This window comes from Aquarana catesbeiana, linkage group LG03, assembly GCF_042186555.1.
Source record: "Aquarana catesbeiana isolate 2022-GZ linkage group LG03, ASM4218655v1, whole genome shotgun sequence".
Lineage (NCBI taxonomy): Eukaryota > Metazoa > Chordata > Amphibia > Anura > Ranidae > Aquarana > Aquarana catesbeiana.
Window position 1 is genome coordinate 417,983,125 of NC_133326.1, and position 26,602 is coordinate 418,009,726.

The 26,602-nt window shown below is 43.4% G+C and overlaps 1 protein-coding gene across 5 annotated transcripts in view; it reads left to right on the forward strand.

Moving 5' to 3' along the window:
- FBXW11 (F-box and WD repeat domain containing 11) overlaps window positions 1-26,602 on the forward strand; it is a 637,027-nt gene that overhangs the window by 407,370 nt on the left and 203,055 nt on the right. For all 5 annotated transcript variants that reach the window (XM_073620748.1, XM_073620747.1, XM_073620746.1 and 2 more), the window contains 2 exons: window positions 19,028-19,146; window positions 19,234-19,344. In XM_073620748.1, coding sequence (XP_073476849.1) covers window positions 19,028-19,146; window positions 19,234-19,344 — 230 coding nt within the window. The remainder of the gene's footprint in view (window positions 1-19,027; window positions 19,147-19,233; window positions 19,345-26,602) is intronic.

Consider the following 26,602-nt stretch of genomic DNA (forward strand, 5'->3'; position numbering starts at 1 on the left):
AATGGAACTTCCACTTTAAGTGTTGGTGACCCCCTGACAAGCCGCATTTGGCATGTCATTTTTTTAGTGGAGGAGCTGCTACCCTGTTTTTACAGGCATCCAGCTACCACTTCATCACCTCTCCCCCCTCCCTGCAATCTTCTGGGACACGTCACAGGTCCCAGAAGATGGCCTGGCCATTCACAGCGCAGCTCGCGCGTGTGTAGTGTGCGTCCGGCTGTGAAGCCACAGTCGGGCGCCCACAGAATGCCTGGGAGAGGAGCGAGGCTTCCTGCTCCCGCATCGCTGGACCGTGGGAGAGGCGAGCGTCTGATTATTAAAAGTCAGCAGCTACACTTTTTGTAGCTGCTGACTTTTAAATGGGTGGAACTCTGCTTTAAACACTGATATGCAAAAAAAAAAAAATAAATGTAGGTTGACCTAGGTGGATGTTTTTCATAGGTTACATTATAATTTTTATTATAAAATACAACTGGGCGCTGATTGAGGCTCTCTTGATACACTTGGTGTTTGGTCATCAGGGGAAGCTCATCTCCCGCTCAATATACTGGAGCTGCAAATAATTTGACAGTCCCTTTCCATGCTGAACCTCTTGACTGCAAGGTATCTGATCCAGAATTTGTCAGATTGTGCCAGAGGAGAGGCATACATCAACCTTTGGGGAGATACCAGAAGTCTTATGGCTCAAAAAGAAACAGACCAGATTATCTCTTGGACAGAACTTCATATTCCAGCCATGTCCATGCGCATTCCAGCTGTGGGAAATTGGCAAGTAGATTTACTTAGTTAACAATGTCTGGTCATCTGGAGGTGTTTTGTGACTCTTACAGGTTGGGAATGCTGGATGTTGATCTCCTTGCTTCTCAATTCTACAACAATCTGAGCAAGTTAGTCACCAGGTCTAGGGATCTTCTGACCATGACTGTTACATAGTAGGTGAGGTTGAAAAAAGACACAAGTCCATCAAGTCCAACCTATGTGTGTGATTATGTGTCAGTATTACATTGTATATCCCTGTATGTTGCGGTCATTCAGGTGATTATCCCCGCTGAGACCACCGCCTGTGGAAGGGAATTCCACATCCTTGCCGCTCTTACAGTAAAGAACCCTCTACGTAGTTTAAGGTTAAACCTCTTTTCTTCTAATTGTAATGAGTGGCCACGAGTCTTATTAAACTCTCTTCTGCGAAAAAGTTTTATCCCTATCGTGGGGTCACCAGTACGGTATTTGTAAATTGAAATCATATCCCCTCTCAAGCGTCTCTTCTCCAGAGAGAATAAGTTCAGTGCTTGCAACCTTTCCTCATAACTAAGATCCTCCAGACCCTTTATTAGCTTTGTTGCCCTTTGTACTCGCTCCATTTCTAGTACATCCTTCCTGAGGACTGGTGCCCAGAACTGGACAGCATACTCCAGGTGCGGCCGGACCAGAGTCTTGTAGAGTGGGAGAATTATCGTTTTATCTCTTGCGTTGATCCCCCTTTTAATGCATGCCAATATTCTGTTTGCTTTATTAGCAGCAGCTTGGCATTGCATGCCATTGCTGAGCCTATCATCTACTGGGACCCCCAGGTCCTTTTCCATCCTAGATTCCCCCAGTGGTTCTCCCCCCAGTGTATAGATTGCATTCATATTTTTTCCACCCAAATGCATTATTTTACATTTTTCTACATTGAACCTCATTTGCCATGTGGTTGCCCACCCCATTAATTTGTTCATGTCTTTTTGCAAGGTTTCCACATCCTGCGGAGAAGTTATTGCCCTCCTTAGCTTAGTATCGTCTGCAAATACAGAGATTGAACTGTTTATCCCATCCTCCAGGTCATTTATAAACAAATTAAATAGGATTGGTCCCAGCACAGAACCCTGGGGAACCCCACTACCCACCCCTGACCATTCTGAGTACTCTCCATTTATCACCACCCTCTGAACTCGCCCTTGTAGCCAGTTTTCAATCCATGTACTCACCCTATGGTCCATGCCAATGGACCTTATTTTGTACAGTAAACGTTTATGGGGGATCTGTGTCAAATGCTTTTGCAAAATCCAGATACACCACGTCTACGGGCCTTCCTTTATCTAGATGGCAACTCACCTCCTCATAGAAGGTTAATAGATTGGTTTGGCAAGAACGATTCTTCATGAATCCATGCTGATTACTGCTAATGATATCGTTCTTATTACTAAAATCTTGTATATAGTCCCTTATCATCCCCTCCAAGAGTTTACATACTATTGATGTTAGGCTAACTGGTCTGTAATTCCCAGGGATGTATTTTGGGCCCTTTTTAAATATTGGTGCTACATTGGCTTTTCTCCAATCAGCTGGTACCATTCCAGTCAATAGACTGTATGTAAAAATTAGGAACAACGGTCTGGCAATCACTTAACTGGGTACCCCAAGTACCCTCGGATGCAAACCATCTGGTCCCGGTGATTTATTAATGTTAAGTTTCGCAAGTCTAATTTTAATTCTGTCCTCTGTTAACCATTGAGGTGCTTCCTGTGTTGTGTCATGAGGATAAACACTGCAGTTTTGGATACTGAAGCCCCCCGATTCACTCGTGAAGACTGAGGAGAAGAATAAATTCAATACCTTCGCCATCTCCCTATCCTTTGTAACCAGATGTCCTTCCTCATTCTTTATGGGGCCAATATGGTCTATCCTCCCTTTTTTACTGTTTACATACTTAAAAAATTTCTTGGGATTTTTTTTTGCTCTCCTCCGCTGTGTGTCTTTCATGTTTTATCTTAGCCGTCCTAATTGCACCCTTACATTTCTTGTTGCATTCTTTATAAAGTATGAATGCTGAGGATGATCCCTCAACCTCGTATTGTTTGAAGGCCTTCTCCTTTGCTTTTATATGCATTTTTGCATTGGAGTTAAGCCATCCAGGATTTTTGTTCGCTCTTTTAAATTTACTACCCAATGGGATACATTGGCTAATGCCCTTATTTAATATGCTCTTAAAGCAAACCCATCTCTCCTCCGTATTCTTTGTTCCTAATATTTTATCCCAATTTATGCCTTTTTAGCAAGGTTTGTAGTTTAAGGAAGTTGGCTCTTTTGAAATTCAGTGTCTTTGTGTTCCCTTTGTTTCCTATTTGTGTGATTTATACTGAAACTAATTGACCTGGGATCGCTGTTACCTAAATTGCCCCGTATTTCCACATCCGTGATCAGGTCTGTATTGTTGGTAATCAGTAGATCCAGTAATGTTTTATTTCTAGTTGGTGCGCCTACCATCTGACCCATAAAATTGTCCTGCAAGACATTAAGGAACTGGCGAGCCTTAAATGAATGCGCGGTTCCCTCCGCCCAGTCTATGTCTGGATAATTAAAATCCCCCATTATGATAACACTTCCCATCCTTGCTGCTAATCCAATTTGTGATAGGAGATCCGTCTCCACTTCCTCCCTCACGTTAGGGGGCCTATAGCATACTCCCAGTATTATTTTCCCCTTAGCTTCATCCCTTTGGAGCTCTACCCATAAGGATTCCACCTCCTCTCTAGCTCCCTCAGTGATGTCCTCTCTCACATTCGCTTGTACATTATTCTTGATATATAGGCATACCCCTCCCCCTTTTTTACCATCTCTATCCTTGCGGTATAGGGTATACCCTTGAATGTTTGCCAGCCAATCATGAGAGCTGTTGAACCAGGTCTCTGAAATTCCCACAAAATCCAAATCCTCCTTGTACAACAGTATCTCTAGTTCACCCATCTTGTCCGCCATGCTCCTGGCATTGGTGAACATGCCACATAGTTTAGACCGGTCGCATATTGTCCTCGTATTGGGTGTTTCGATATTGCAACTAGGACTTGCTACTATACTCGCCTTGTGTTTTTGTGCTTTGGTTAACCTACCACTAATGCCCCCAATACTACCCTCTGGAATATCTTCCGCGCTGGCTATCTCTGTCTCTGGACCCTCCCCCCCATCGCCTAGTTTAAAAACCCCTCTAACTTTTTGGCCATCTTCCTTCCCAGCAGATCTGCACCCTCCTCATTTAGGTGCAGTCCGTCCCTTCTATAGTACCGGTTACCGACTGAGAAGTCGGCCCAGTCCTCCAGGAACCCAAACCCCTCCTTACTACACCAGCTCTTCAGCCACTTGTTTACTTCCCTAATCTCCCTCTGCCTTTCTGGTGTGGCTCGATGTACCAGTAGTATTCCTGAGAATACTACCTTGGAGGTCCTTTTCCTCAATTTAGCTCCTAAGTCCCTAAAATCGTTCTTTAGGACACTCCATCTGCCTCTGACTTTGTCATTGGTGCCAACGTGCACCATGACAGCCGGGTCTTCCCCAGCCCCTCCCAGTAATCTGTCCACAAGATCCGTGATGTGCCGAATCCGAGCGCCCGGTAGACAACATATCGTTCGGCGCTTCAGGTCTTGGTTACAGATTGCCCACTCTGTCCTTCTAAGAATTGAGTCTCCTACCACCAGAATCTGTCTTTCCTTTTGCTGCCCCCCCCCCCACTCTCACTGGAGGAGTTCTTCCCCTGGCAGCTAGGAGAGTCCCTCAGCTCCAGCAGTGCTGGTCCCTGACTGGTTTCTCCAATATCACTCAATGGAGCGTACTTATTGGGATGCTCTAGTCCTGGATTGGCCTCCCTGGCACTTCCCCCTCTACCCCTCCTGACTGTCACCCCTCCTGACTGTCACCCTGTTAATCCATTGATGATTCTTTGGGATCATTTCAGTCTGATCCTTTCCTCCACTGCAGCTCTTTCCTCTCCTACTCCTGGGGACTGAGACGGGAGTGTATTTTTGTGACCTTCATCGCACTGATTTTGCCCAGGCAGATATGTTACTCAGAACTCATCAGGTTCCTGGCAGATTCTGCATGGGCTCTCCCAGACTGCTTGGATCTTCTGTCCTAGTGACTGGTTTAACATTGTACTTCCCAATAACTGGCTTTAACAGAATGACTGTTGAAGCCCAGGTCCTAAAGGAAGGTCAAATCTCATCTTTAGCAAATCTCTTCTCTTTCACACAGCTTGCCTCTTATTGGAATGGTAAAGGTCTTTAAACAGGGGCTTGTTTATAAAGTTCCACCTGTGACTCTTTGGAATCTCAACCTGGTTCTGTCAGCGCTTCCAAAACTGCCCTTCGAACCCATCCGGAATATTTCTTTTGCCACACTCACACTGAAAGGCTGCCTTCCATATTGCTGTCACCTCTGCAAGGCAAGTTTGAGCTGGCATCCCACTTTGTAGAGTGCAATTTCTTGTTCTACATAGAGATAAATTTGTCTGGAGGCTTAGAAATTGCTTTCTTTATAAAGCTCAAATATATGTGACTTGGAAGTGCGAAATTGAAGTGTATAACTGCATCTATTTTGCATAACATGTGAACTAGACCAGCTTTCAATGGAGCCGGTTCACACGTGTCCAGGGCGGCCGTGGTCCCTTTTTGTAAAGAGTCCTGTGCGATTTTGGTTCCGGTTCAGGTGCGAATTCAAGTAAAAATTTGCACCTGAATCTCACCTGGACCTGTGAACAAAACCGCTCCAGACTGCAAACTGCAGCCGGACGTATGAACTTAGCCTAAGGTGGTGTCTTACTTTCAGCTTGACAAGTAACATTGTACTTTGAACTTCTGTCCTGCTCCCAAGGAGATTTTCACCTTTTTTTTTTTTTTTTTTTTTTTTTTTTTTGGACATGATACACACTTTTATTTTTATATCTTCGCTGCTACTTTCAATTGACAAACTTTAGGTGGCTCCAGCAACTTACTATTTTGGAGTACAGGCATAAACTAAACAAAAGTTTTTAAAAAGCTTTTTACTGAGTTTTAGATATACAGGCATAATATAGAACAATACAAATGGCATAATTCACAACTGTAGTACTTCAAAAAGAAATTGTACGGTGAGTACTGTTGTGAGTGTGGTATGGAATCTTAATACATATGGGGAATTTGAATTGTATAAAAGTTTAGTGTTATGCGCAGTGCGACTAAAACATGTCAGTCGACTAAAATACGACTAAAACAATTGAGATGACTAAAATACGACTAAAACTAAAATGACATTTTAGTCAAAAGACTAAGACTAAAACTAAATTGAAATTTGACTTAGAAACTAACACTGGTCTGTAGTGCATGTTCATACCTCAATACCATAAATAACATATGAGATTTTTCACTCCAGCAGTATATAATGAGTTTGAAAATTGTAGAGAAATGTTCACTAATGCATTACAATTTAATGATACCCATTAGATTTTAGACGACTAAAATTAGTTTGTCGACTAAAATGTACTGGAGATTTTAGTCGACTAAAACTTAAAACCTTTTAGTCAACTAAAATGTCCTGGAGATTTAATCGACTAAATACGACTAAAACTAAAACAATTGCAGAAGATTAAAATGGGACTAAAACTAAAATGCCATTTTAGTCCTGAGACTAAGGCTAAAACTAAATAGAAATTTGCTGCCAAAATTAAGTGTCAGACAATCAGTAACATACCACAATAATCATTAATTGAGTTTGTTTATCTATGGGGAATTCTTACCATTGTATAAATATATCCCAATAAAATTAATAAGTAAATCATTTTTATTAATTTACGAGGATAATTATACAACTTCATACAGAACCGGGATTTCTGGTGATTAATATTTCATACACCCTACCAAAGACATCAACACGGCAATAAAACTATGTTCCTTAATATTTGATAAATAACCCAAGGGTAGCCCAAATGACTATGTTAAAAAAAAATTGCGGTAATCGCGCCTTGAGTTAAAAAACACATCTCTTGTCGCTCGGAAAAACAATCCTCTGAATTTCTCCAGCCGGAAGGAATACAAAGTATGTCTCGCGGAGTCAACAGATAAATTAATATTTCCTTCAAATTGATGTTATCTAACAGAGCTACCAGATAGAATGGGGCGATAAATAATTTCCCTGGGACCACAGTAGCCAAATTTGTTGTAATACAGGTTGGTCTTGGTTTCACCCTCAAGCGGCTTCAACACACAAGGCCAATAACATGGGACAATTATTAAATGCTAAACTACCCTTCACACAGTATTGGATAAGATAAAATATAAACCGTAAAATATGATTCCTATAATTTTCCCCTCACACAGTATTGGATAAGATGCAATGTTTACAGTAAGATAAAATTCCTACAATTTTGGGAAGAGAAAATTTTATCAATTATATGGTCAGTATCTCACCGCTGTTTAAAGGAAAGGATGTATATTTGATTCGTCCTAGCAGCAATGTCCAGCAAGGTGGGGAGTGGTCGCTTATTACCAAATTTGTGTTCGTCCAGAAGGTGTATGTCAGCGTGTGGGTCTGTGGTCGACCCTCTATGGCACTTTACATACTTTATACCATCTGGAACAATAAGCTCATAAAATTATAATAAGCTCAGCCCAGAAGGAATGGCTTATTTTCCATTGATTGGAAAAATCTAATGATTTACTTTGATGAGTTCAGGTAATATCACCTTCAACCATTAGGCATGTCTGAGGGCAGAAAAACGTGTTCTGAACTATGTTCTGTTTTCATAATGTGTATCTGTATATTGGTGCTTACCCTGGTAACCGGTCCAATATAATATACGCTCAGTATAATTTTGATTAATCAATATCACATAAAATGGTTATATACATGGATAAATGTATAATTCTTGTATATCATATGAATACTTGTTTATCTAGGAAAACGCATGCTAGAGGTATATTTTTTATACAGTTATACAGTTGGTCATGATTCATATGTCTTTCATAACACTGATTGGCATTTTAAAACAATTCTTATTTCAAATTTGTTCTTACATCTAAGTCTTATGTTTTTACCCTACGACAGTTATAATTGGGTCAGTAGACACTAAAGTCATAATTGTATCTATGACCTGGAATATAATATAATTTGAGTGACTTATTATCAAATATAGGTATTTTAAAATAATGCTGAATGCACAACTTTCAGATGTCTTTCTAAAAGTCTTTTGAAGTGAACTTTGGACACTCAATGAATCTTTAGATAGTTTAGCTGTATACACAATTCCTAGAGTCTAAACAATGGGTTCCGTTAGATAAGGGTGATTTCTCTGTGAGAACAATCCAGTTACGTATCTGTGTAACTTTTTATGGCAGTGTTGAGTCTATCCTTTTATCTACCCAACAAGGACAGGTAAATATCTTTGATTTCTGCTTCGCAATGAGTTGATTGAAGAACCAGTTTCTCTCTATTCTTGTTTTAAGTGCTTTCAAGAGAAGAACAAAACAGGTAATCATATTTTGTTTTTGTGAAAGGGGCACTATTGTTCAGGTGACTTTGTTTCAACATAAGGTTTGTGTATTGACCTCCACTTGGAGAGGGTGATTCATTCAACCTCTGGTTTGACGACTCCTTAGCTGAGTGTTTCATGAATTATGAAGATTTTTATATGTCCGGGCCATTACAGTATAGCAGAGTAGATTATATGAAGATGGCAGTTTTTTTTAAAGATAAATAAAGGACTTCTAGCACTCAAAATTTTTCCAGTCTGACATTTGCAGCTGTATATTGTGCCATTAAGACTAAATGACAGAAGTGGTGTGTTTTATTAGGTAGAAATGCAGCATAATACTTGGATATCAATTTAGTGTAATCTATGTATGCCAAGTTTCTCTAAAGGAGTTTAAAACATTTCACTATATCAGTCTTAAATTAAATTAAAGCAGTATTGAATCCATGAGCAAATATTTATTATATAGCAGCTTACCAGTTTTGTGATGGCTGCCGTCGTTTTCTTTTTAGGCTTTAATTTATTTTCACCTAGTGATTTAGCCAGTGAGCCTGTTTTTCAACAGAACAAGCTGTCCTGCAGATGTAGCAGTTGGAGGGTTGAGACAAACCATTTACCTCTGACAGGAATGCTTGCAATGATCAAGATTTCCCAAAGCATCTTCCGGTACAGCTACATTAGAGATGATCAGCTCTGCCCTCTACAGCAAGCAAAATCCCACAAATCAGTAAGAGGCCCCTCATTCTCAGTTATTGTGTTTCTGCCCCACCACAATATCACATCCTACAGTTTGTATTTTTATCCTAGCTGGGTAACTGTGGTTGCTGCTCTCACTCAGGAGGACAAGCCTTCCTTTTGGGCAAGGTAATTATCCCCCTTTACCTGAAAGTGTCCCTGTTCCTTTCCTGTATCTCCTTCCCAAATGATGGTTTGTATTGACTCCAGTAGCCTCTGTTTGCCAGCTCAAGGGGGTTCCGTAATACTGGTTCACACGGGAAGTCCCAAGATGGTGCTGGGGCATGCTTTCAGTTGGTGGAAGCTGCATTTTGGGTTTGGACCCTCGTTTGCTTCTGGACCCTACACAGGAAGTGGGGGTGAGCAGGAGAGGTGCTCTGGGCACCATTCTTTCTTAGATTGGACCACTGCCTCCAGGAGCCTAAGGTGGCATCTGAGCTGTGCCATGATAGTGCCCATTTGTCATTTCCAGCAATAAGTGTGACATTTTTCCAGAAGGCTGGCTTCCACTCAGTGGCCTCCAGATGCACCTCAGATGCTGGATGTGTTCTAAGAGGGAGCACAGGTGTCACTTCCAGCTGCGGCTGACAGCGTCCTAAAGGGTGCTGTTTGAACACTCCAGAGCAGCATATTTAAAGAGTGGTGCAAGAGGAGGCTTTTTGGTGCTACATGGAGCGGCATTAAAACCTACGTACGCGGTATGCTCAGACATGTAGGAGGATAACACTGTGGACATCAAGGGGAAAGGTGGTATATACTTGGCAGGGACTAAGCCGCCTTAGTCTGAGGTAAGAAGATGGGGAATGTCCAAAAGGGGAATATACTGATTTGCTTTGGCCTTTTTTTTTTGGCATATTTTACCTGTGCATGTCTTAGGCTAATCCTGCAGTGCAGCCTTGTAAGCCTAAGAAGAGGTGTGGAGCTTTGGAACTTTGTGGTTTCAAGCTCTCAGACTCTCCTAATAAAATCTTGTGTGAGAAATGTATTTTGTTAGTGGCAGGATCAGGGCCAGCTTCATTAATGGAAGATTTTATAGATACTGTGTGGGATTAGAAGGTCTCAATTTTTCAACCCTTTAGGTCAGCCATCTCAGACTTGGGGTCTTCTACACCAGTGGTTCTCAACCCTGTCCTCAAGTACCCACAACAGGCCATGTTTTTGGAATTTCTCTTAGATAAAATAGTTGTCCAACGTACCAAGCCATTGACTCTAATTTAAAGCACCTGTGCAAGATACCGGAAAACCTGCAAACATGGCCTTTTGGAGGTACTTGAGGACAGGGTTGGGAACCACTGTTCTTCTCCACAGTCTGTTGCTCACCCTGTTGAGCACAATCCCCTGGTTCCTTTGACATTGCATACACAGGCATTAGTTTCCCAGGCAGTGTTGGACATAGAGGAGGAGGAGGAGGATTCTCCATGCTCCTCAGGTAGATGTAAGCTCAGAGGATGATGAAGGTGGGGCAGTTGAAAGTTATACTAAGTTCCTTTTCCCCAAAAAAGTTTTCTAAAAGATCTTATGAGTAGGAAAGCTAAATCCCTGTTAGTGAGCTTGGGATGCTTCTGCTTTTTTATTGGGCCGGGCCCAATCTGTCAATCCAACACTTCCTGGGGGCGTGGCCCTGCATGGCATGTGATAGGATGTATCTCTCTGCAGCACCAGGCTCTCCAACAATCCTGCTCCTTCCCTTGCTCGAAACACCTCTTCTTTATTTTTTTTTTTTCTTCCCTGCTTCGTTGATGCTCCTGCATCACAGTGAGTTGGCTGGTTGATGGACAGGCAGAGAAAACAACCTCCAGCCAAGATGAGAATTACCACACACTCGGACCAAGATCCTGCCGCAGCCCCATGCCATGCATCTCGCCGGCCTTTACTCTGGATCTCTTTGGGGAGGCCCCAGATGCCTCACCCGCCGTCCTTACCTGGGTGCCCTGGATCCACTGACCTTAATCTCCCAAACCTCCCTGAGTGAGGATGGCGCGGATGTAGGGGCAGAGCCCAGGCTGACAGATGTGCTTAACACCATTAGGGTAAACCACTCTGACTTAATAGGCAAGGTTGATGAACTTAAAATTTTACCTTGCTGTCATGCGGCAATTAATGTAGTGGGCCACTACATGGCAAATGAGGTTTAATGTAGAAAAATGTAAAATAATGCGTTTGGGTGGCAAAAATACGAATGCAATCTACTCGCTAGGGGGAGAACCTCTGGGGGAATCTAGGATGGAAAAGGACCTGGAGTCCCCAGTAGATAGGCTCAGCAATGGCATGCAATGCCAAGCTGCTGCTAACAAAGCAAATAATAGATTATTGGTATGCATTAAAAAGGGATCAACTCCAGAGATAAAACGATAATTATCCCGCTCTACAAAACTCTGGTCTGGCTGCACCTAGAGTATGCTGTTCCGTTTTTGGGCACCAGTCCTCAGGAAGGATGTACTGAGCGAGTACAAAAAAGTGCAACTAAGCTAATAAAGGATCTGGAGGATTTTAGTTATGAGGAAAGGTTGCGAGACCGGAACTTATTCTCTCTGGAGAAGAGACGCTTGAGGGGACATCATTTCAATGTACAAATATCGTACTGGTGACACCACAGTAGGGATAAAACTTTTCCACAAAAGGGAATTTAAAGACACGTGGCCATTCACGTGTTCTTTACTGTAAGAGCGGTAAGGATGTGGCATTCTCTTCCACAGGCAGTGGTTTCAACGGGGAGCATCGATAATTTCAAAAAACTACAACATGCGGGGATATACAATGTAATACTGACAAAAGCACAAACAGGATGGACTTGTGTCTTTTCCTAGCATACATCACGGGACACAGAGCCATAGTAGTTACTATGTGGGTTATAGGCCACCTTCAGGTGATGGACACTGGCACGCCCTAAGACAAAATGCACTCCCTATATAACCCCTCCCACTACTTGGAGTACCTCAGTTTTTTCCCAAGTGTCTAAGGTGTTGGTCACGAGTAAAGATTTGCTGTGCTGAGCTCCGCTGGAGCAATCCTTGCTGGGGCTAGCCATGCAGCCGGATCCATTCAAAGTGTCTTTTTAGCCGAATTGAATGGTACCCTGGCCTCGTATCCGAAGAAATGAGGTCTTGCCTGTAACGCTTCTCTTTTAGAGAGCTGGACCCCAGCTGGATCCAGTACTTTTTGGTATTAAGGCCATAAAGTTTTACTGGCGGTGGTGCTATTACAGGTTCAGGATTGTGGATTTCCTCGAGGATACCCAGCTCCTGAAGGTTTAACGGAACCCACCGTGAAGGGTGAAGATTGGGTCTGTTGGTTTACCACAGAAAACCCTGTGGCTGGAAAGCTAAGTGGAGTCTTCTAAGAAATTTTTAAAGATTTTTCTTATTAATGTCTCCTTTTAATTTAGTAAATGTTGTCATGCCTATGTGTCACTACTGGGTACTGTATAGAGCACTTGTCATCTCTTCTCAGAGAGCTCACGATGTGTCCAGGAAACAGCAGTTTTCTATTCGGTCTGCAGCAGACCTCCGCTAAGTCTGGGGGGGTTTTACCTCCCCACCAGATGCCCCCCGTGCTGTTTTTTCTTCCCCTCTGCTTGGGTAAGGAGGGCTTAAAAAAAAAAGCACGAATGGCACGCCGCTCGGCGGCTTCCAGGCCCCCCCTTCACCATTACTGCCTCTCTCCCTGCTGATCCCATAGGATCGGAGCCCGCGCAGGAAACACTTTTTTTTTTTTTTTTTTTTTAAAGAGTTAGGGCCGTTGACGGGGGGCGGGGCTTAGTGCAGCATTCACTTCCCCAGTGTGGGAAGGTGTGTTTTAAAAGGCACCATTGTTCCTGTTGCAGGCTGTGGAGGGACACGAGCAAAGGTGGCATGCAAGAGATTTTTGGTAACACAGGCATTCCTTTTGACACATTTACTGCTGCATCAGGCTGAGCATTAATAGCAGCAGCAGAGCTGGACTATTGCTCAAGCAGTGGATGCATTCCTTCTGGTAGTACCTCTGCTTTGTGAATCGGGCTATGGTCGGAAGGGGGGTTAAAAACACCTCCAAAACGGGCATTAGAAGCACTATATAGTCACACGGCAGCCTAGAACCATCTCAAAAAAGATGGCATCCTCCCCTGAGAGTAATATGGCTGGTCGGAGTGAGCCATCAGGAGGGGCAAGTGTTGCAGCTGCTCTTAACACTGCAGCCACCGTGTGTATATTACTAAGGAGGTTTTTTCTTCAACCATGTAAAGTTTGGAGCAAAAAATTGCTTCAATCACATCTCAGAGTGGGACTAAGAGTAGCTCAGGACCCTCGTGCTGAGGAACAAGGGGCGAGAGATGACGAATTTCTCTCAAAGGACCGGGAAGAGGCTGATGTCTCCTCTTCCGAAGAACCTAATATGGAAGGATCAGGTTCGCAGGAAAGATTGTTGCTACAAACGCTCACTGAATTGGTCCGCTCCACATTTTTACTGCCAGTAACGCAGTCAGTCGATGAGCCCACTAATGGTTTGAGTTCACTAAAGCCTCCCCAATCTGTTCATGCCTTTCCTATCCATTCATGGCTAAGAAAACTAATGTATTCTGAATGGGAGCACTCAGATAAACAGTTTTTCCCTCCAAAAAAGTTTTCAATACTTTATCCTATGGAGGAAGAGTTCTATAAGAAATGGAGAATTCCAGCAATTGACGCTGCTATATCCGCTAAACAAAAACCTGACTTGTCTAGTAGACAATGCTCATATGCTAAAGGATCCAAGAGATAGATAAGAAGTTGGAATTCCTTTTTAAAAACTATTTCGCTCGCAGGTTCAGTCGTTCAGCCTGCGCTGGCAGCGATCGGAGTATCTCAGTCCTTAAAGGACCAGTTTATAGAGGTTATTACTAATCAGCAGGCCCAGGATTTGGTCGGTATATCAGAAGCGTTGTGTTTTACAGTAGACGCTATGAAAGATTCTATTCTCCAGGCCTCATGGCTCATGCTAGGGCTGGTACATGTGCGTAGAATCCTATAGTTGAAAAATTGGTCAGCCGAAGCGCCATGCAAAAAGCTCTTGGCCAGTTTCCCATTTCATGGTGAACAGTTATTTGGAGACAATCTGGATAAGTATATCCAAAGAATTTCTAATGGGAAAAGTTCCCTTTTACCAGTTAAGAAGAAGTTTAAGCATTTTTCTTTTAAATGTGCTTCTTCTCCAGTGCTGGGGGCATCAGCCTCCAGGCAGTCACGACGGCCTCCACTGTCAGGTTCAAGAGGTAAACCTCAGGGACAGTCCCAGGGCCAAAAGAGGACCTGAGGGAGGAAACCCACAAAACAAAATACTAAAGCCTCCTTATGAAGGAGCGCCCCCTGCTCGCTCGAGTGGGGGGAAGGCTTCTACAGTTTTCAAGGGTCTGGCAGGAACAATGTCAAGAAAGATGGGTGGCTTCCTCCATTTCTCTAGGTTACAAACTAGAGTTCCGAGAATTCCCATCTCCTCGTTTTCTCAGATCAAACGTTCCCAGAGATCCAGTGAAAAAGAAGTCTCTCTTTCTAGCTTTAGATCATATATGTCTCAAGGAGTCATATCGGTGGTCCCCTTGGAAGAGCAAGGATTAGGGTTTTATTCAAACCTTTTCACAGTTCTAAAACCAAACGGGGATGTCAGACCCATTTTAAATCTCAAAGATCTAAACCAGTTTTCGAATATCCGTTCCTTTCCCATGGAGTCAATCCAATCAGTAGTCTCCATCCTACAGGGGGGAGAGTTTCTGGCGTCAATCGACATAAAGGATGCTTATCTCCATGTGCCAATTTTCCCCGCTCAGCAGTAATTTCTACGCTTCGAAGTAGAAAATCTTCATTTTCAGTTTGTAGCTCTGCCTTTCGTTCTAGCTACTGCACCTCGAGTGTTTACAAAGGTCCTGGCTCCTCCTTTAGCCAGGTTAAGGGCTCAAGGTATAACGATACTAGCCTACTTAGACGATCTACTCTTGATAGATCAATAACCCGCTGAAACCAAAGTTTGGTCACCGCAGTCAGCTGTCTAGAATACCCTGGTTGGATTTTCAACCTAGAGAAATCCTCCCTAAAACCATCAAGGAGATTGCAGTACTTGGGGCTGATCATAGATACAGTTCAAAAGAAGTTGTTTTTGCCCCAGGAAAGGATCGGTTCCATAAAGGAACTGATTCAGTTGGTCAAAACAAAGAAAAGTCCTTCCTTTCGACTTAGCATGAAGTTATTGGGAAAGATGGTGGCTTCTTTCAAGGCCGTTCCTTATGCGCAGTTTCATTCAAGACTGCTGCAAAACAGTATTCTGTCAGCTTGGAACAAGAAGGCCCAAGCTCTGGACTTCCCAATGCGTTTATCCCCCGAAGTGCGTCAGAGCCTCAATTGGTGGTTGATATCCAGGAATCTTCAAAAAGGAAAATCTTTTCTACCAGTCACCTGGAAGGTGGTAACAAATGCCAGCCTTCTGGGCTGGGGAGCAGTCCTGGAAGAAGCGTCTGTCCAAGGGAAATGGTCCAAATCAGAGAGGACCTTGCCCATCAATATTCTAGAAATTCGGGCAGTATGCCTGGCCCTAGAGGACGCTCAGACTACGGAATTGTCCTGTCAGGATCCAATCCGACAATGCCACAGCAGTGGCCTATATCAATCACCAAGGGGGCACGAGAAGTCGTGCAGCCCTGAGAGAGGTGAATCATATTCTATCTTGGGCAGAAAACAACATTTCTTGCCTATCAGCAATTTTCATTCCAGGAATAGAGAATTGGCAGGCAGACTACTTGAGTCGCCAACAATTGTTTCCGGGAGAATGGTCCCTTCACCCTGAAAGCTTTCTGTCAATATGTCAAAGATAGGGAGTTCCGGACGTGGATCTGTTTGCTTCCAGGTTCAACAACAGGATTGACAACGGATCCGTTGGCATACGGAATAGATGCCTTGGTTTTTCCATGGGATTAGTTTTCATTGATCTATGCGTTCCCTACTGTTCTGCTTCCGCGCCTTCTTTGCAGGATCAAGCAAGAAGGGAAGGAGGTGATACTTGTGGCCCAGGAGATCTTGGTTTGCCGAGATTATAAAGATGGCAGTAAGGGACCCTTGGACCCTACCACTCTGGCCAGACCTACTCTTGCAAGGTCCAGTATTCCATCTTACCTTACAAACGCAAATTTAACGGTTTGGCTATTGAGACCCACATTCTAAAAGACCGTGGGCTGTCAGCTCCAGTAGCTTCTACTTTGGTTAATGCTAGGAAGCCGGCCTCCAGAGGCATATACTATAGAGTCTGGAAGGCATATGTCTCCTGGTGTGAATCCAGGGGTTGGGACCCCAGGTAATATGTCATAGGTAGGATCCTTGAAATCCTACAGATGGGATTAGAAATGAAGCTGGCCTTGAGTACTATCAAAGGCCAGGTGTCGGTCTTATCAGTGTTTTTTCAATGACCACTGGCTTCTCACTCTCTGGTTCGTAACTTTATTCAGGGGGTAACACGTATTAATCCTCCAGTTAGGCCACCCCTGAACCCTTGGGACTTTAAATTTAGTCCTGTCAGTATTACAAAAACATCCTTTTTAGCCAGTACGAGATTCCCTTAGTCCTCTTGACGAGAAAAATTATTTTCTTGGTTGCCATATCGTCTGCAAGAAGAGTATCAGAGTTGGCTGCTCTTTCTTGTAAAGAGCCATATTTGATTATTCATAAGGATAAGGTTGTATTGCAGCCTCATTCTGAATTCCTACTGACGGTAGTGTCAGGTTCATTTAAACCAGGATCTTGTTCTGTCTTCATTTTTTCCAGAACCTCGTTCTGTGGAAGAGAGGTCACTACATTCTCTTGATGTGGTGGGAGCGGTCAAGGTCTATTTGAAAGTGACCGCTCAGATTCGTAAAACAGATGTTTTGTTTTGGGTTGCCAGACGGTCCTAAAAGAGGACAGGCAGCGTCGAAATCTACTATCTCTAAATGGATTTGTCAAGTGATTGTTCAATCTTATGGTTTAAAGAGGAAAATTCCTCCTTTTCATATTAAAGCGCACTCCACCAGGGCTGTTAGTGCTTCTTGGGCAGTGCTTCACCAAGCCTCCATGGCTCAGATCTGCAAGGCCGCAACTTAGTCTTAAGTCCATACATTTACCAGATTCTATCAAGTAGATGTAAAAGGTCATGAGGATATCGCCTTTGGGCACAGTGTACTGCAGGCTGCAGTATAAGTTCTCTTGTCTCTTGGTGCCCTACTTTTGTTGTGTCTCCCTCCCTTCGGTTGGCATTGCTATGGGACATCCCACATAGTAACTACTATGGCTCTGTGTCCCATGATGTACGATAAGAAAATAGGATTTTTATAACCGCTTACCTGTAAAAATCCTTTTCTTTGAAGTACATCACGTGACACAGAGGTCCCTCCCTTCTTTGGTATACACGTGTATTGCTTTGCTACAAAACTGAGGTACTCCCAGTAGTGGGAGGGGTTATATAGGGAGTACACTTTTTGTCTTGGCACGTACTAGTGTCCATTACCTGAAGGTGGCCTATAACCCACATAGTAACTACTATAGCTCTGTGTCCTGTGATGTACTTCAAAGAAAAGGATTTTACAGGTAAGCTGTTATAAAAATCCTATTTTTTCAACCTCTCCTACTATGTAACAATGTAACTCCAAAAAAGATCTCCTCAAACAAAGGAATAGCTAAGAATAATCACTAAATATGGTCCCCAATGGAATCAAATTAAAAATGTCCTTGAAAAACATTGGCATGTACCAAGCTCCACCCCCTTTATTTCAGATAGTCGGCCCTAGACCCTTTAATGAGAGCTAGAAGGACATAGAATCTGAATGATACGCTAGCCCACTCTGAATATCAGAGAGCCCAGACTAAAAACTGGTTAACTAACCTTACGCCTATCTGTGGCATGCACGCTTGCAGACATTGTAATATCTGTAAATATGTAATAAAAAAAAAATTATTCACCAATTCTGATGGTGCAAAGAAGTACAAAATTAAGCAATTTATCAATTGTTCTACAACAAGTTTATATATGCTCTGTTGTCCATGTAACAAAGTATACATGCTGTAGGTAAGACTAAAAGACAACTTTGTATAAGAATTGGTGAACACATTGCAAGTATAAACAAGTATGATGATCGTCCTCTGACATTACACTTTACTCAGTTTCATCAAGGCAATCCAAAGGGGTTAAGGGTATTTATGTTCTGATCCTTCCTTTTTGAGAAGGGGTTGTTTTGATACCATCCTGTTACAGAAGGAAAAAATGTGGATTTATAACCTGGGTTCTTTAATTCCACAAGGCTTGATCAATGAATGCAATTTGCAACCATTTCTGGAGGTGTAGAAAATTCTATATATTATACTGCTCTATGAGCGTCAGTAATATTTTAAGACATTTTGGCATTTCAAATGTTTCAATATATGTATTTACTAACACTTCCAGGGTAATAATGAGTTTATTCAAACATCTTCTGTATTCTTTCTTTTTTATTATTACTTTGACCTTATTAAAAATCTCTTCCCTTTTCTGCTTTTCCATTATAAAGTAGGGGAGGGTAAAGGTTTGGTTAAACGTCTTGGGATTACCTCCCCTTCCCCTGCACTGGAGAGAAATAGGAGTTAGGCATTAATGTAAAATCACTTTCTTGGAGTTTACTTTCACCTTGTGGTTGATGTTGGTTATTGGTATTTGTTTTTCTGTACTGCTTGCTATAACTGAGCAGGAGGGGTAATGGTCTTCATATTTGTTGTCCAATCTTCCTGTAGGTGGCTTTGTGAGATATGGTTCATGAATTTGAAGTTTCTATTTTTTTTTTCTTTGTCTTTAAACCTATATACCAAAACAACTCAAGGCAGTATCAATAAAAGCCCTGTATGATACAGAGCTGAAATGTGTATGTGTGTCAACTTGTTAAGGAATACAGTTTACTGCATAGTTCTCTGTTTTTAGTTTGATTCTTATGCATAAAAAGACAGACGTTAAGTTCTTGAGAATGCACATTTGGAAAATGCAAAAACCTGTTGCTTTATAATATCTTGCTTTACAGCTTAAGCTTTCATATATTTTCAGGTTTGGAGCACGAGTACATGTGAGTTTGTTCGTACACTAAATGGTCACAAACGGGGCATTGCTTGTCTACAATATCGAGATCGTTTAGTTGTAAGTGGATCCTCAGACAATACCATCAGGTAAACTGGTAGAATGAGTTTAAGAACAACCTCCTCTGTGTGTCTTCACTAGAACTACTTTAATAATCAAATCTTTCTCTTACACAGATTATGGGACATAGAATGTGGAGCATGTTTACGGGTTTTAGAAGGACATGAAGAGTTGGTCCGGTGTATTCGATTTGATAACAAGAGAATAGTCAGTGGAGCATATGATGGGTATGCATTATTTAATGTTTTTTTCCCTATTATCCATTTAGGGCACAGGTTTCTTGGAACAGCTGGGTTATACTGCCAATTCCTGGAGGACTGGAAACTAACAACCTGTAGGCCAGCCCTATGGAGTACAACCTCCCCAATGACCAGAATACTTTTTTCTTAATCGTACATCACGGGACACAGAGCCATAGTAATTACTATGTGGGTTATAGGCCACCTTCAGGTGATGGACACTGGCACACCCTAAGACAGGAAGTCTACTCCCTATATAACCCCTCCCACTGGTGGGAGTACCTCATTTTTTTCGCCAGTGTCTAAGGTGTTGGTCACGAGTAAAGATGTGCTGTGCTGAGCTCCACTGGCGCAATCCTTGCTAGCTATGCAGCTGGATCCATTCAAAGTGTCCTTTTAGCCCGAATTGAATGGTACCTGGGCCTCGTGGTGGGAGAAACTAGGTTTAGCCCGTAACGCTTCTCTTTCTAGAGAGCTGGACCCCGGGATCCAGTGCTTTTGGTTTTTTTCAGCCATAAGTTTTTGCTGGCGGGGTGCTATTACAGGTTCAGAAGTGTGGATCCCCCGATTAAAAAAGGGGCCCTAGTTCCTTAAGGTTTATTTAAACGGAGCACACCGTGAGGGGTGAAGATTGGGTCTGTTAGTTTTACCACAGAAAACCGTGCGGCAGAATAGGCAAGTTGAGATTTCTAAGGAATTTTAAAATTTTTTATGAATTGTCTTGCCTAAAAGTCACCACTGGGGGCTGTATAGAGCACGTACCTTGTCATGCTTCCTCAAAGGTCACGCTGTGTCAGAAGCTGCAGATTCCCTCCAGCGAGCAGCCCAGGCCTCCGGTAAGATTGGGGGGGGGGGGGGGATTTTCTTACCAAAAAAACACCCCCACCTCAAGCTCTCCTCCTCTTCCTGGATAGGGGGAAGTCAAAACGATCGACGATGCCGCTCCGTTTTGTACCGCCCCTGCACGGCGGTTTAATTACCGGGTCTCCTCGCCAACCCCCCCCCCCCCCTCCACCACACACACGCCGATCCTGTCGGATCGGAGGCCCACCCGGGAGAGACGCAATTTTGAAAAGCGAGGGGGGCGCAATGTGACGGAGGGGGCGGGGCTTAGCGCAGCGTTGCAATGTCCAGCGTGGGAGTATGTTTTAAAAACTCAATTTTTTGCTGGCTGCAGCTGCGGAGGGACACGAGCAAAAAGAGGCATGTAAGAGGTTTTGGTGACACAGGCATTCCCTTGGCACATTTACTAAAAGCACCAGGCTGAGCGTTAAATAGCATCGGCAGTTACTGTACTATTTGCTCAAGCAGTGGATGCGATTTCTTCTGGTAGTACCTCTGCATTTGTGCATCAGGCTATGGTCTGAAGGGGGGGTAGAAACACACCAAAAAAGGCTCCTTCAAGCTCTAAAAAAGCCTAAACTAATCTCTAAGATGGCATCCTCCCCTGAGAGGTCTGAGGTGGCTCGTCAGAGTATGCCATCAGGGTCATAAGGTGTTGCAACTGTTTCCAACACTGCAGCCCCTGTCTACGTTACTGAAGAAGTTTTTTCCTCAACCATATTAGGATTGGAGCAGAGGTTTGCGGCTTTAATCGCATCCCAGAGTGGGACTAAGCGTGATAGGTCCCCTTCCATTACCCAGGATCCTCAAACTGAGGAACTTGGGGGCGGGAGATGATGAATTTTTCTCAGGGGACAGGGAAGAGGCTGATTCCTCCTCTTCTGAGGGGTCAAATGCGGAAGGATCGGGTTCACAGTCTGAAAGATTGATGGTACAATCTCTTAATGAATTGGTCCGTTCCACATTTATGCTACCCTTAACTGAGTAGGTTGACAAGCCTACTTCTTGTTTGGGTTCGCTAAAGCCTCCCCAAGCTGTGCTTGCCTTTTCTATTCATTCATTGCTGGAAAAGCTTATGTATTCTGATTGGGATCACCCAGCATTTTTATCCTCCTAAAAAGTTTTCAACACTTTATCCTAAGGAGGAAAAGTTTAATAAAACAATGGGAGATACCAGCAGTTGACGCTGCTATAGCCTCTGTGAAAATAAGTTTGACTTGTCCGGTAGACAGTGCTCAAATGCTTAGGGATCTAACGGATAAGAAGTTGGAATTCCTATTAAAAAACACTTTTTCTCTGGCAGGTTCAGTAACTCAGCCAGCGCTGGCAGCAATTGGTGTATGTCAATCTTTGAGAGACCAGTTTAAATGGGTGCTCAAGATTATTCCTGATCAGCAGGCCCAAGATTTGGCCAAGCTACCCAGGGGTGTTATGTTTTGCAATAGACGCTATGAGAGATTCTGTTGTCCAGGCCTCACGCCTAATGCCCCGTACACACGGTCGGATTTTCCGACGGAAAATGTGTGATAGGACCTTGTTGTCGGAAATTCCGACCATGTGTAGACTCCATCACACATTTTCCATCGGATTTTCCGACACACAAAGTTTGAGAGCAGGATATAAAATTTTCCGACAACAAAATCCGTTGTCGGAAATTCCGATTGTGTGTACACAAATCCGACGGACAAAGTGCTACGCATGCTCAGAATAAATAGAGATGAAAGCTATTGGCCACTGCCCCGTTTATAGTCCCGACGTACGTGTTTTACGTCACCGCGTTTAGAACGATCCGATTTTCCGACAACTTTGTGTGACCATGTGTATGCAAGACAAGTTTGAGCCAACATCCGTCGGAAAAAATCCTAGGATTTTGTTGTCAGAATGTCCGATCAATGTCCGACCGTGTGTACGGGGCATTACACTGGGGCTGGTGCATATGCGTAAAATACTATGGTTGAAAAATTGGTCCGCCGACGCACCCTGCAAAAAAAGCTCCTGGCTAGTTTTCCTTTTCGCAGTGAACGGCTGTTTGGGGATGATCTGGATAAGTACATCCAAAGAATTTCTAATGGGAAAATTACCCCCTTTTGCCAGTTAGGAAAAGGAGTAAGCGCATTTCATTTAAACGAGCTATTCTCCAGTGCCAGGAGCATCGGCCTCCAGACAGTCTCAACGGCCTCCACCAACAAATTCAAGAGGTAAACCTCAGGGTCTACACCAGGGACAAAAGAAGTCTTGGGGAAGGAAACCTACCAAACAAAATACTAAAGCCTCCTTATGAAGCGGCGCCCCTGCTCGCTTGAGTGGGGGGGAAGATTTCTGCAGTTCTCAAGGGTCTGGCAGGAAGAGTGTCAAGACAAATGGATGGCTTCCTCAATTACTCTAGGGTGCAAACTAGAGTTCCGAGAGTCCCGGTCTCCTCGTTTTCCCAGATCAAACGTCCCCAGGGATACAGAGAAAAAGAAGTCTCTTTCAAGCATTGGACCATCTTTTGTGTCAAAAGGTGATATTGGTGGTCCCCATAGAAGAGCAGGGATTGGGGTTTTATTCAAACCTTTTCATGGTACCCAAACCAAATGGAGATGTCAGACCCATTGTAGATCTAAACCGGTTTTTGAATATCTGCTTTTTTTTTTTGCATGGAGTCAATCCGATCAGTAGTCTCCATCGTACAAGGTGGAGAACTGGCGTCAATCGACATCAAAGATGCAGACCTCCATGTGCCGATTTTCCCCAATCACCAGAAATAGTTACGGTTCGAGATGGAAAATCTTCATTTTCAGTGTGTAGCTCTGCCTTTTGGACTAGCTACTGCTCCTCGAGTATTTACAAAGGTTCTGGCCCTCCTCTAGCCAGGTTAAGGGCTCAAGGTATAACGATTTTAGTGTACCTAGACAATCTGCTCTTGATAGACCAGTTGGTAGCCCGCTTATACCAAAGTATGGTCACCACAGTCAACTACCTGGAATACCTAGATTGGATTCTCAACATAGAGAAATCTTCCTTAAAACCATCAAGGAGATTGGAATACTTGGGTCTGATCATAGATACAGCCCAGAAGAGGGTATTCTTACTCCAGGCGAAGATCAATGTCATAAGAGAGTTGATTCAGGTAGTCAAGGCAAAGAAGAATCCTTCTATTCAACTTTGCATGAGGTTTTTGGGAAAGATGGTTGCTTCATTCGAGGACGTTCCTTATGTTCAGTTTCATTCGAGACTGCTGCAAAACAGTATCCTATCGGAACATGAAGGTCCAAGCTCTAGATTTCCCTATGTGCTTGTTTCCAAAGGTGCGCCAGAGCCTCAGTTGGTGGTTGATAACCACGCATTTGCCGAAAGGAAAATCCTTCCTACCAGTTACCTGGAAGGTGGTAACAGATGCCAGCCTTTCGGGTTGGGGAGCAGTCCTGGAAGAGGCGACTGTCCAAGGGAATTGGTCCAGGTCAGAAATGACTTTGCCCATCAATATTCTAGAGATTCAGGCAGCACACTTGGCCCTGAGGGCCTGGACATTCAGATTATGGAATCTAATCCGACAGTGCCACAGCAGTGGCCTATATCAGTCACCAAGGGGGCACGAGAAGTCGGCCCAGAGAGAGGTGAATCATATCCTAACTTGGACAGAAAACAATGTACCTTGCCTGTCGGCAGTCTTCATTCCAGGAATAGAGAATTGGCAGGCGGACTACTTGAGTCGCCAGCAGTTGTTCCCGGGAGAATGGTCTCTTCACCCCGATATCTTCGTGACAATATGTCAAAGATGGGGGATTCCGGACGTAGAGCTGTTTGCGTCCAGGTTCAACAAAAAGTTTGACAACTTTGTGTCAAGAACAAAAGATCCGCTAGCTTGCGGAACAGATGCCTTAGTATTCCCCTGGAATCAGTTTTCACTGATTTATGCATTCCCTCCTGTTCTGCTGCTTCCACGACTTCTTTGCAGGATCAAGCAGAAAGGAAAGTCGGTGATTCTTGTGGCCCAGGAGATCTTGGTTTGCAGAGATCTTAAAGATGGCGGTAGGCGACCCATGGACCCTACCACCACGTCCAGACCTTTTCTCGCAAGCTCCGATTTTCCATCCTACCTTACAAACGCTAAATTTAATGGTTTGGCTATTGAGACCCACATTCTGAAGAAGCGTGGGCTGTCGGGTTCAGTGGTATCTACCTTGGTTAATGCAAGGAAGCTGGCCTCCAGAACCATATATTATATAGTCTGGAAGGCAATTGTCCCCTGGTGTAAATCCAAGGGTTGGCACCCCAGGAAGTATGTCATAGGTAGAATACTTGACTTTCTACATGAAAAATCCTAAAAAAAAAATACAAAAAAAATTTGGATATATTTTTTTTTTTACTTACCTCTAAATGCCTGTTGCTAGGGGGTTCCTCGTAGTCTGCCTCTTCCAGTGCCTGGGCTGGTGACATCACTTCCCCCTCGGCACAGGAAGGGCTCGGCTCTGCTCCCTCCCTCCTGTCAGTCATCTGGCACCCATTACAGGTCCCAGGTGACTGAGCGGCCAATCACGGCGCGCAGCGCCACTCGCGCATGCGCAGTGGGTGCCAGGCTGTGAAGCCACAGCCCGGCGCCCACAGTAGCAATGCCGGTGCCGCTGAACGGAGGGGGAGACGAGCGGGGCTTCGATCCCCCGCATCGCTGGACCCTGGGACAGGTAAGTGTCCAATTAAAAGTCAGCAGCTGCAGTATTTGTAGCTGCTGACTTTTAATTTTTTTTTTTGACTGGAACTCCTCTTTAAGTTGGCCTTGAGTACTATCAAGGGCCAGGTTTCGGCCTTATCAGTATTATTTCAGTGACCACTTGCTTCACATTCTTTGGTTCGTAGCTTTATTCAGGGGGTAATGCGACTTAATCCTCCGATTAAGTCACCCCTGAACCCTGGGACTTAAATTTAGTTCTGTCAGCTTTACAGAAACATCCTTTTGAGCCGAAACAACATATTCCTATGGTCCTTTTGTCAAGGAAACTAGTTTTTCTGGTAGCCATATCTTCTGCAAGAAGGGTATCCGAGTTGGCTGCTCTTTCTTGTAAAGAGCCATATTTAATTATTCACAAGGATAAGGTAGTATTGCGTCCTCATCCTAACTTTCTACCGAAGGTAGTATCAAGTTTTCATTTAAACCAGGATATTGTTCTACCTTCATTTTTTCCAGAACCCGGTTCTACGGAAGAACAGTCACTACATTCTCTTGATGTAGTGAGAACAGTCAAAGTCTACTTGAAGGCGACTGCTCACATTCGAAAAACTTGTTTGTATTTCCTGAAGGTCCTAAAATAGGACAGGCAGCATCGAAATCTACTAATTCCAAATGGATTCGACAAGTAATTGTTCAAGCTTATGGTTTAAAGAGGAAGATTCCACCTTTTCAAATCAAAGCGCACTCCACAAGGGCTGTTAGTGCTTCGTTGGCAGTGCATCACCATGCCTCCATGGCTCAAATCTGCAAGGCCACAACTTGGTCTTCAGTCCATACATTTACCAGATTCCATCAGGTAGATGTAAAGAGTCATGAAGATATCGCCTTTGGGCGCAGTGTGCTGCAGGCTGCGTTATAAGTCCTCTAATCTCATGGTGCTCTAAGTTTGTTATGTCTCCGTCCCTTCAGTTGGCATTGCTCTGGGACATCCCACATAGTAATTACTATGGCTCTGTGTCCCGTGATATACGATTAAGAAAATAGGATTTTTATAACCTCTTACCTGTAAAATTCTTTTCTTTGAAGTACATCCATCATGGGTCACAGAGGTCCCTCCCTTCTTTCTGGTATACACATGTATTGCTTTGCTACAAAAACTGAGGTACTCCCATTAGTGGGAGGGGTTATATAGGGAGTGGACTTCCTGTCTTAGGGTGTGCATCACCTGAAGGTGGCCTATAGCCCACATAGTAATTACTATGGCTCTGTGTTCCGTGATGTACTTCAAAGAAAAGGAATTTACAGGTAAGCTGTTATAAAAATCCTTTTTTTTTTTTTTTTTGCTAGTGTTCTTAGAAGGATGGATGTCTGTCTCAGCTCTGCTGATTTTGAGACTTTTCTTTAACTAAATTTTGTGAAATCTTCATTCAACAGCAGCCGCCTCAGTAGTTGTATCTTCCCAGTACAACTTTCAGTGCAGTTTCCCCTAGCTGGCATACTTGAGGTTCTTACTGTGACAATCCTGCCTAGCCTTTGCCCCTGCATTATAGTGCTTTCCAGCCTGGTCTTTCTCTATAAAGGGGTATAATGTGATAGATTTGTGGTAAAGCAACAGATGTAAAAAGATTTTTGCTATCTGGATAAACTTGTTAGGGTCCACATCTCTAATACATAGAGTGAGAGGGGGTTCCTCAAAGGGTGGGATTTTAAACAGAACATTAACAGTGGTTGAATCATAAAAGTACAAATTTA